Source organism: Manis pentadactyla, chromosome 11, assembly GCF_030020395.1.
Source record: "Manis pentadactyla isolate mManPen7 chromosome 11, mManPen7.hap1, whole genome shotgun sequence".
Classification (NCBI taxonomy): domain Eukaryota; kingdom Metazoa; phylum Chordata; class Mammalia; order Pholidota; family Manidae; genus Manis; species Manis pentadactyla.
Genome location: NC_080029.1, coordinates 10,432,677 through 10,443,797, shown reverse-complemented (window position 1 = coordinate 10,443,797; position 11,121 = coordinate 10,432,677). Strand labels below are relative to the sequence as shown.

The following is an 11,121-nucleotide window of genomic DNA, read 5'->3' as shown; positions in this document are numbered from 1 at the left end:
AAGTAAATTTTACAATAGCCTCATTTAATTGACACAAACAAGACATGGGCTATGCTGAGGTATTTTCTTATCTGAGGGATGTTCAAACATTCCAGGCCAGGTTATTCCTGACTTTTTAGTTTTAACTAATCTTCACTGAAGAATGCTTATATTCCTAGTTTGATATTTTACTTGAGAGAATTAATGTGATTCTGACTTTGCTTAATTGTTTAATATGGAGTTTTGGTAGGGGTCTTTTTCTAGAGGCCCTCACCCTATTCTGTCCAAGCCCATGGTCCCTGTCTCATAAATACAAAGATTTGTTTCCCTTTCAGTTTCCTTTCTTTATGTTTTTTGGCACTAGGGAAAGGAAAACAAAACGACTGGTTTCGGTTTCCCAGAAAGCCCTACCCATTCCCTGCCTGCATTTTTCCGGGCTCTGTTTCAGAGGGGAGGGATGGGAGAGTGGGAGTTGCTGCTATAAATGTCTGGAATCCCAGCCTCTGGAAACACATCCAAATCAAGGGGAAGTTCCACGTTATCAGAAAACCTGCATCTCTGGTAAGACTGAGAGGGGTGGGTGGGGACTGCTCCTTCCTGTGGCCCCCAACCTCAGGTGAGCAGTGGATGGTGGGCTCAGTGAGTGCAGGGGGTGCCCGAGTGGATCCACTCGCATATGGAATTTTTTTTTTTTTTTATTAGGGCAGCTGCAGTCAGAGAAGGTGGGTCTCAGGAGGGAAGGAACCCAAGCCCACACCTGCCTTTGAACTCTGGGACTTTTGGGACAATGAAACTTGTCCATGCCTGGGTGGGAATGAGATAGGCAAGGGACAGTGACAAGTTGGAAGGAACTGAATCAGAGCCATTCTAAGCCCAGGGTTTGGAAGAAGCTGGACTTTGGTGAGGTCTTACTTTACTACCTGAGGCCTTGTAACCTGGATGAATCACCTACCATCTGTAACTCTGGCAGTTACCATCAGCCCAGGGCAAATTACCTTTGAAACGAAATCAGTCAAAGGGGGAAATAAGGTGGGAGAAACCCATTTATTACTTACAAGCAGTTGTCCACTTCTGCTCGCTCATGTCTCTCACAACCTTGCTGCAAAAACAGACCCCTCCCAACCTCTGCAGTCCAGAGGCGCTCCCCTAAGTAATCACCTATTGATATGGAGATGACCTACTTCTCTCCCTCCTGTGGAAACACCTATTGATATGGAGATGCATGAAGGCCAGGCAAGAGATTCTGGAAATACTGCAATTTTACCCACAGCATCTCTGTGCCAGATGGTATTTCATAATCTATAAAAAATGGAGATGGCAATCTCAACTTCCTATTGTTGTTAACTTTAAAAACAAAACTGTTATTTATTTTACCAGCATAAATGGGTTGATTTGGGAATAGCAGAGAACTGCAGTTAAGAATAACCAGAGCCACAGGCAAATCTGGAGAACTAAGGACAGGAACAGCTCTTTTAAAGAGGATAAGGGGGGTGTTCAGAAGGGGTTCTTATAAACAAAAAGTCCTTTGGCATAAACTGGAAGATAAATATAGTGACTTCTCATAGGCTGAATTGCGTCAGTCTCTCATTGGCTGGACTGTTGCCAAGGGAAGAAGAAATCCGGCCTCCTGCTGGGTAGTAAAGTAGTATCTAAGCAGTATTGTCTTGCAGTGTCCCACTCTTTCCCTTGGTTCAGCAATTGACAAAGAGTGGTGAGCAAGAGCTACCCTGCAGGCCTCTGGGCTTCATGTCAGGAAGGTTTCCCTTTATTAATTCAATGAGTGAGATTAAATAAGAGCATGAACCCAGAGCATCTTGATATGGTATATGCCTTAAAACATAATTGGTTCTTATTTCCTAATTCTTGTACTTTTAAAGCTGTTCCATGGAGATTTAAGAAAGTCCTAGAAATAACAAAGTTGATGCTGCTGGGGTTTTCCAGAAAAAGGAAGCAGCTCACCTGGGGAAAAATCTTCCCCCTCCCCTAACAAAGGGCCTTCCGTAACCACAACACCCACATCTTGGACCCTTTCTAGGGTAGTATGAGCTGTAAGAGGTCTGTCTCTTCGTTCCTGTGGGGTCTGCAATTGACCAAATGGTGGGTGTGAGAGCTCCCTCTGCAGGCCTCATGGTTACATCAATGAAGCTTCCCTTTATCAATTTTCACACTTAAAATCTTGCATTTCATGGAGCTCCTCAGAGTATGTCTCTGCTTTCTAGATGGGATGCTGCTGATTCACAAATCACTTAATAAATCAGATCTTCGTATTTACTTGGTTGAATTAAGTTTATTAACAACCTGTTAGCCTTGAAAATAAAACATAAAAGGTTTTATTGATGATTCCTTCTGTAGAATCCTTCCTTCTGAAGGTTCACCCTGCCCGGGACCCTTGGGCAAAGATCCACATTTGTAAGTAAGAGACAATATTCTCTTCCTCTGGAGTTATGAGAATTAAGCCAATTGATGAATGTCAAGTACTAAGCCAGTGATGAGGTCATTGCAGCATTTGATAAAATCTAGCTGTTCTTATTATTCTCATTTTATGAATTGTTAATCATGAGCCAAGTCCTCCATATTTATGACAGACAGGAAGGACTGTTGGCTGTGGCCCAGCCCTCCCTAACTTCCCTGTCATACTTCTTTGTGCTGAGTGGGGCCCATGGTGGCGTGTCTATTACCCAGGGACAGTTACTTCCAAGTGGGGAAACAGAGCTGCAGTAGGGGAAGGTGAATTGAGGGTGCTCCAGGTCTGTAACTGACAATTCTCGCTGTAAATGACGTGGCGTGGTAAGGCTCAACCTTCTAGGCTAGGGACTCCTAGTGAGGTTTCCCTTTATTAATTTTCAAAACCCTTTCTGCAGATTTGGCTTCGGTGGGTGCTTGTTCCTTTCTGTGCTATGGAATTAACAAAGGCAGGCATCTTAATCTCTTCCCTCACTTCCAAGATACTGAGTGCAGCCAAGCTGGCTAACGTGAGCACAGTGGCCTCTAACAGTGTCCTAGCTGGCCTTTCATCAATGGGTGAGTGTTTCTGGGTTGTGGGGTGAGGAGGTGGCTGGCGAGGGTGGGTACAGGGTCCTGCCCAGGGACCCACAGAAGGGGAGAGGATGGCGACACTACAGCCTCTCTCCCTTGGCTGGTCCTTCTCTGAGAAGGGCCAGAGGGAGGCAGGACCCTGGCCAGAGTAGAGAGGGTCTGGGTCTCAGGCTCTGGCTCTCCTTTCCTCTGGGTTCACCACCAGAATTAGCCTCCGTTAGGTGTTTACCTGTGCGTCTGATCAGCCTTCCGTAGCAGTCTGTCTTGTTGGATCACAGATCCAGGGCATTAATTTTTTAACAAAATTCTTCAGTTTGGGTTCATTTTCTTCATTAGTTTTTGTGTAACTGCCCTGTCTGGTTTTATTTATTTCACTGTTTGTTTTCTTCCTTTTTCCCCAAATGACCCCTTTCGTTGAAGTCAACTTTTCTAATATGTTTAATGCATATCTGTTTTTCATCTATATTTTTGCAAAATGGGTGTTTTTTTGTTTGCATGAATTTTAGTTTACATATAGAATAGGAGTTGTCAAGTTTATTCTATCGTTTTTCTTTCACACTGAGAACTATATTTTTGAGATGTAGCAGTGTTGTCAGGTGAGCATCTAATGCTTGCTTCCAACAGCACGAAGCGCTCCCCTGTACCCTGGCATTTCCCTTTCTCTCCCCTGGAGTGGATGTGCCAACCTCCGCTCTCACAAACCAGTGTGGAATGGGGGGCGGGGCCTCTGACCATTGCCCAAACCCTGACCTCTGACCTTTGTGCACTCACCCTCTGTTCTTCCTCAGGGCTCACGCTGTCATCCAACGCTGCCCTGGGCCAGGCTGCGTCCACCCTGGGGTCCTGGCTGGGGGCACTTAATGGCTGCTCCCTGCTGGGAGCCCCTGCTGCAGCTCTGACCAGTTTCCCAGTTGGAGGTAACTGTGCCTGGGTAATAGACACGCCACCATGAGCCCCCACTCAGCACAAAGAGGTATGACAGGGAAGTTAGGGAGGGCTGAGCCACAGCCAACAGTCCTTCCTGTCTGTCATAAATATGGAAGACTTGGCTCATGATTAGCAATTCATAAATTGAGAATAATAAGAACAGCTAGATTTTATCAAATGCTGTGATGATCTCATCACTGGCTTAGTACTTGACATTTATCAATTGACTTAGTTCTCATAACAACTCCAGAGGAAGAGAATATTGTCTCTTACTTACAAATGTGGATCTTTGTCTAGGGGCCCTGGGCTGGGCGGTGGGATGGGGCTGCTGCTCCTGAGCCTGGGACAGGACGTTGAGTGGAAATAATTGGGAAGAGGTCTCAAGGCAGGGCATGTTCTGCACAGCCCAGGATGGTCAGGCCACCCTCCCCACAGATGACCACCAGGGGATCCCAACCGGCAGGCCATCAGACAAACAGCATCTGTTTTCCATAGGCCTTCTGTGCATTCGGGCCCAAATATGCCAAGCTGCTGACCAGCCTTGTGTCACTTTTCTAGGCAAACAATAACAAGCAGCAAATACCTTCTAACTGGGCTCTTGCTTCTTTAGTCTCTGTCTCCATATGCCACCCAGGTGGCCCCTCTGCTCACTCAGGATTTGACTTTCAGACCTCTATTTCTCTGCTTCCCTGACAGTCACCAAAAGGCCCTCTTTTTGGGGAGCTGGCAGAGCTCAGTCCTGCACATCTTGCTGTCTTTAGAACTCCTTGCCTCCCACTGGCCCCAAAGATCTCAGTCCTGGCCCCTACAGCTGTCGCAGATCAAGACCTCTGCCTTTTCCCCAAAGACCTATGGTGTTGGAAAGGGAGGGAGGCCATGCACACCTAAATATGTAGTGCTTTGAGTGGCTTCAGCCACAGGGGAGCAGGATGAATTCTGATTGGAAGGTTTGGCGGCCATTCCTGGAGAAGGGGCAGCAGGTCAGGCCTTGAAGAGTCAGGAGCACACAGCTCATTCTCTGATTGCTCTCGAGTAGCATTCAGGCGTTCAACAGTGCTTGCCCTGATTTAACAGGTAATGCCAAATGAAGTGCATCTCTTTACATGACTTACTGCTTTTACATATTTATTGCTGTCTGAAGAGCTTTTTCTGAACTGTAGGAGAGAGTCATATAATCCCCCACCAAGAAAGCACTGACCCTATTTCAGATAAACCGACATCCTGTCTCAGAGAACATCACTTCCATTCCCTTTTCCTCTTCCTGCCCCCATCAAGCCACAGCGCCCCAAGTACCCCTCATTCACTGAGAAGGGACTTTGCTGCTCCACACCTTTCTTCCCACATCTGTCGGGTTTTGTTTCTTTCTGTTCTTTGTCTTAACGAAAGTTGGCAGAGAGAAAGAAAAAGGTAACTTCTAATCTACCATAAACAACTCTCAACCAGCAACCACTGGGCAGATTAAAGAAGCAAGAAATTCTCTCTGCTGACTGGGTTTTCTGGAACAAGAATCTCAAACCCTGTCTCCAGATAACTCTAGGCCAAGACATGCAGATCCTCTCAGGATAGGGCATCTGCCTCTGGAATCCGACTCCCCAGCAATCCTCCCCAAGCTCGGGGATGTGGGGTCCACCTTCTCAGGAAGTGTCACTTCTCAGTGAAGCGGGGAGAGGTCATTCCTTCCTGTGTCTCCCCACCTGGGCAATGCCCTCCCCACAGGTGGGTGGTGGCTCAGGGAGTGGAGGGGAGGCCAGTGTGCATTCGCTCACATAATATTCTTTTGGTTTCCAGCCAAGATTGCTACAGCTGTGGCCGGAGGAGGTGCGTCTCTGCAAGAAAGGGACTTAAGTCCTCATCTGCCCCCAGGCTCTGGGACTTGGGGGGCATCCACCCTTGCCGGTGCCCAGGGTTACCCAAGGCCTCATGCAGATGGTAGGAGAGGAGATGGAATGATGGTGAGGAGCAGAAAGCCATGAATTGAGGAACTAGAAACAAACTGGGAGCTTGAAATAAGGAATGCCATGGAAGCGTGGAGGCTGCCCCAGCAGGACCCAGTCTCCTCTTTGCAGAGCTTTCGATGTGATCTTGAGCATGTGTTTGAACTCCCCTGAACTCCTATTTCCTCCTGAGAACACTAGGCCAATATTGCCCATTTAAAGTTACTGTGAGGGTTGCATACGATGAGACACACAGGGTTTAAACATAGGAGGGGCATTAAAGAGAAGTCATTGGCTCAGTGACCCTGGGTCTCATGGCTTCTAATTGCTCTGCGGTGACATCATGGAGACCCAGAGCTGGGATTCAAGCAGAGCTTGGAATGTGCTCCTTGTTACATTAGTCCGCTGGGTAAGAGTTGCCTGTGTTAAAGATTTCCTCAATGAAGATAGGAACTTGCAAAGCACTCCCTAGTTCTAACATCTTACAAAGGCAGAAATGGAGCCCCAGAGCACAGGTGACTTTCCCCAAGAGGGTCCTGCTGCAGATAAGAGCCCAGCCCAGATCCCTGACCCCACTGACCCCACAAGCGTTCTGCTCCCCTTTCCCTACCTCATTATGCTCCCCTCGACTCATGACCACTGGCCATGCCTGTAGTCTCTCCCATACTCAGAGTTCACCCCCTTCTCCAGACCCCCTGAAGCCTCCAAGCTTGACCCCATGTGTGTGGGCATCCAGTCCTCACCCTCCCCTCAACAGCTCCTCTCCCATTGCAGCCGTAGCTGTAGGGGCTGTGCCCACAGTGCTGGGCGCCATGGGCTTCACCAGTGCTGGAATTGCGGCCTCGTCCATCGCAGCCAAGATGATGTCCGTAGCTGCCATCTCCAATGGGGGCGGAGTGGCAGCCGGCAGCCTTGTGGCTACTCTGCAGTCTGTGGGTAAGTGTCCCCGGCGGGGTTTGCTGTGGGGGGTGAGGAGGAGGACAAGAGCCTCAAAGGCTCCTGCCCAGACCTTAGCCCCGATGACCTCCAGGAACTTCAGCTCACCTTCCACGTTCTCTCTGGAGAAACGTGGGAGGGAGGAGAGAAACCCTGGCCTGGGGTGTGCTGGGCTCAGGCTGACTCAACCCAAAGAGGATCTGCTGAGCTGCTTGGGGATCTCCTCCCCCCTTCCCTCCCTGGGGCTCAGCCTTCCTCCCTGGAGAGTGAGGTCGCTTCTGCCCTCACACCGGACCTCATGCTGCTGGGCCGCAGGCAGCTGCCCTGCGAAAGCAGAGCTCCTGGAGGCTTGGCAAACAGAGGAGCTGGCTGGGTGGGGTCTCTGGGCCGCAGACCCTTCCTTGGGCCTTGGAGTCCCTGACTCCAAGGTTCTGTCCTGCAGAGCCACCCAGCCAGCCGCCCAGCTCTGCTCACGCCCTGCTTCTCCTACAGGAGCAGCCGGACTTTCCATGTCATCCAAGGTCCTTCTGGGCTCGGCTGGGTCTGCCCTTGTGTCCCGAATGATGGGCTTGTAATAGTTTCCTGTCGGTCCCCCTGCAGAGAAGAGGATGGGTCTGGTCCTGCCCACCAGCCCCGTGCAGCGAGGGACCAGTTTCCAGGTGACAAGATGCCAAACACTGTACCCCCGGAAAATAAGGAATAAAAAGGTGTTGTTGCCACCCCTCCTGGGCCCCGTTCTTCTTGCTCTAAGTCAGGGTAGGGGGAAGGCTCAGAGTGACATGGTGTTGGGGTGCAGTGAGCTGGAATGAGCCCCAGGGTGAAGACAGGAAGCTGCCCCTGCTCAACTTCTGACTCTGTATGTGACCCGGGGCAGATCACCTCCTCTCTGGGCCCGCGTTTGCCCCTCTCTACATGGGGAGTCGATTTAAATGACCTCAAAGATAGCAGCCAGGGTGGGTATTTGGCTCATTTCCTCTACCGAGTTTGGAATGGGGGAGGGGAGGGCATTCTATTTGAAGCCTTATTTACTTGCACCCTGACCCTACTCACCCTCTACATACCCAGAGGCTGCTTCCCAGGTGGCGTAGCTCAGACTTGGACAGCACAGGCCCCTGGTCACCACTCCATCCTCAAGTGAAAGTCCATTGCCCCTGCCCTGGCCTGTTTCTCCCAAACACTAGGAGGAAAATCTAGTTTGTCAGGGGCTCTGACCTTTCTGCTTCAGGACCCTGGTCCCTAAATGTCCTTCTCCACCTACCAAGGGTTCTAGAAACTTCTCATTACTAGGATGGGTTCAATCCTGAGCATCAGAAAATGTGCTTATGTGTTGACTCTATCCTCCTTTCCACAAACTGCAGCTGTGTGCTGTGGGCCAGGCACTTGGCTGGGGGCTAGGGGACTTGCCCTTATCTTAGGCAGCCCTCCTGGTCTGCTGGGCAGTTGGATCAAAAGGCAGATGGCCATTGATGCTGCCCTCTGGTATGTGCCATCACAGCAGTGCCTTAGTCAGTTAAGGCTGCTGTAACAAAAATACCACAGACTGGGTGCTTAGAGGAAACACATTTATTTTTCACAGTTCTGGAGGCTGAAAGTCCAGGATCAGGGTCCCGGCAGATTGAGGTGTCTGGTGAGGACCTGCTCCCTAGGTGGCCATCCACTTTCTGTGTCCTGCATGGTGGAAGGGGACAAGGGATCTCTCTGTGACCTCTTTTATAAGGGCACTAATCCCAGTCATGAGGGCTCCCCCCTCATGGTACCTCCCACAGGTCCTACCTCCTAACACCATCACCTTGGGTGTTAAGATTTCAATATACGAATTTGGAGGCATACAAACATGCAGACCCTAGCATGCACATTGGCAGAGAGGAGCTTGGATTCTATCCCAAGGTTTTCGGAGAGACACTGAAGGGTTTTCAACATGGCAGTGACCCAGTCACAGATGCTTACCCTTGCAGCTGTCAGCAGCCTGCCAGGATATAGGTTTCCAACAAGAACCAAACCTGTGAGTTGCAGTGCTATGGACATTTTAGAAAGTTAAACAACTCATTCATGTCCCCAGGTGGCCCTTAGCTGGGTCAGGAAAGCAAGGTTGTTATGCAGGTATAGGGATAAACCCCTTAGGGTATTAATTCAGTCAATACTTGATTCTTTGTCTTGCCCCCACTTGTTTGATCCCTTGGAGGATTTGAAAACCTGAGAACTCTGTCCCTCCAAAACGCACACATTCCCAAAATAATGCCTCCAGTTTTGAGGCATTCATTAGAGCCTCCCAAGGGCCTTGGAGCCAACAGAAAAGGCTTCTGCCTTAACTGGAAGTCCAGGTCTCTTGCAAGAGGAGCATTTGGGTCTGCCCTGGATCTGGAAGGATGGGTGGTCCAGCCGTCCTGCCTGCCGAGGCCACCCCAGAACACCCATCGTTCTGGACTCTGCCTCCTGACCTCCTTCCTCGCCCCACTCATGCACGGCAGGCCTCCCAGCTCCCCGGGGCCTGGGGGCCTGTTTCTATTCTGACACTGAGTCTGCGGCCTGCGCCTCTGGGTTCCATGGCTCTGACCTGGTTCTTCTCTGGCCCTCAGGTCTGGCCTTCAACGCACACAGATTTCAGCATGGAGCCCAGTGACCTTTGCCCTTGTATTAGCCCCCCCAAAAGAAAATAACCACACACACACACACCTTTGAGTGTAGGTGGATCCTGTGAATAAGATGAAGTATCCACTCCCGTAATTATGTTATCTGACAAAAAGGGGATTATTCAAGTGGGTCTACCCTGTACGCAAGCCCTTTAAAAGCAAAGAATGTTTTTTGCTCTTCACAAAAGAGGAGGTCAGAGATTTGAAGCATGATGCAGATTTGAGGATTCTTACCACAGCCTCCAAATGAGAGCCCAGTCTGGCTGAAACTTTGACTTTGACTTGTGAGGCCCTAAACAGAGAACTCAGTTCAGCCCACCTGGACTCCTGGTCTACAACTATAAGATTAAAAGTGGGTGTTATTTTAAACCACTCAATTTGTGGTGAATTGTTACACAGAATCAGAAACAACGCAGCCTTGATCCCCCTTCTGGCTTTGCCAGGCGGAGGGTGTGCGCCCAGGAGCTGGCTGGACATACCTCTCGCGGCCTCAGGATCCCATGGGGGTCCACCGAGCAGTCTCGAGAAAGCTGACTCTCAAGCTGTCAGTGAGAAGGAGAGAAAGAGGCCACTTGGCTCCGTAGGACCCCTCAAAGGCTCAGCTTCCAGAAGCTGGCATCAGGGAGGACCATACAGCAAGCTGGCAGTCTGTTTGGGAAGCTGGCAGATCTCCAGGTATCCCCCTGCTGCAGGTGACAAGAGGTTCATTTTTGGTGAGGCTGGGTTTTCTGGGGCAGGGGGATGCCAGGTTCAGATGGCAGCAGGAGCTTCATACTAAAAATGAGGAGTTTCCATACAAGTGTTGATGTCTTCCAATTGATAGGCACCTGGAACGCTGGCAGCCAGGTTATAACCTGCAGAGCAGGGGAAGAGTCTGCTCGGGCATCTTACCTACCCAAGAAGGGAAACCCTCATGTTCTGCCACGTGGAGAGGCAGGGTGCCTGCTGAAAGGCTCAGCCAGATCACAGGATGGTCCCTAAGTTGGCAAGAGCCACCCCTGTGGCAGAGCCTGTCATCAGACATCTGTGAAGGCTCAGACATTAAAGGGCTGCAATGCAAGCCCCTCATGTCTCTGGCCCTCCCCCTCCTTTTGCCCCTCGCCCTGGGGCAGTCACCCTGCAACAGAAGGGCCTCCTCACCCTGCTTCATCACTGGCCTCCCCACGCCTGAGAGACTGGAGGGACCACAGGGGCTGGCCTGAGACAGCGGAAAAACAGTGGGTACAGAAAGGGTCCTCAGCAAGGGGAGTGCAACAGGCCCAGAGGGCATGTGGACGGAGGCAACATGGCTTTTACAGCACCTGGACTGGGTGGGGAGGGAAGGGCTTCTGTTTCCTGGCCTTGGGTCCCCACAACTGAGATATCCTTGGGGCACCCTACATGTCCACAGGGCAATTCTAGAAGCGCGGGAACAAGAGGATCAAAAGAAGTAACAAAAAATGAATTTACTGTAGTCAAGACACTGCCCGCTTTCTCACCTCCTGCAACCTTCTGAGGAAGATGAGGCCCCATTATTTTACAGATGCTGTTAAAGAACCTGTAAGAAATGGCCCACAGTCCCTAACTCTGGCGTCTGTCCAAGGCTGAGAATGGCTGTCTTTGTGGAGATCTGGAACCTGAAACTGGCTCCCTGCTCACTAGTTCTCCCACAGCTGCTTCCTTGAGCAACTGGCCTGTGT

The 11,121-nt window shown here is 50.3% G+C and overlaps 1 protein-coding gene across 5 annotated transcripts; it reads left to right on the top strand.

Moving 5' to 3' along the window:
• Positions 1-311: 311 nt before the first annotated feature.
• Positions 312-7,535, top strand: LOC118910803 (interferon alpha-inducible protein 27-like protein 1). 5 transcript variants are annotated; one of them, XM_036882276.2, is made up of 6 exons: positions 412-540; positions 2,841-3,000; positions 3,804-3,932; positions 5,731-5,760; positions 6,651-6,812; positions 7,305-7,535. In XM_036882276.2, the coding sequence occupies exons 2-6, from the start codon at positions 2,877-2,879 to the stop codon at positions 7,385-7,387; spliced, it is 528 nt and encodes a 175-aa protein (XP_036738171.2). In that variant the 5' UTR covers positions 412-540; positions 2,841-2,876; the 3' UTR covers positions 7,388-7,535. The 5 variants fall into 5 exon arrangements, with proteins under 5 accessions (XP_057344167.1, XP_057344165.1, XP_036738171.2 ...); XM_036882275.2 differs by having other exon boundaries at positions 5,731-5,871; XM_057488183.1 differs by lacking the exon at positions 5,731-5,760.
• The last annotated feature ends 3,586 nt before the right edge of the window (positions 7,536-11,121 follow it).

Bases quoted from the DNA above. Each gene is read 5' to 3' on its own strand.
- LOC118910803 (XM_036882275.2), top strand. From the start codon at position 2,877: ATGGAATTAACAAAGGCAGGCATCTTAATCTCTTCCCTCACTTCCAAG. The intron at 5,872-6,650 runs GTAGGAGAGGAG...CTCCCATTGCAG, and splicing joins CCCAAGGCCTCATGCAGATG to CCGTAGCTGTAGGGGCTGTG. The intron at 6,813-7,304 runs GTAAGTGTCCCC...CTTCTCCTACAG, and splicing joins GGCTACTCTGCAGTCTGTGG to GAGCAGCCGGACTTTCCATG.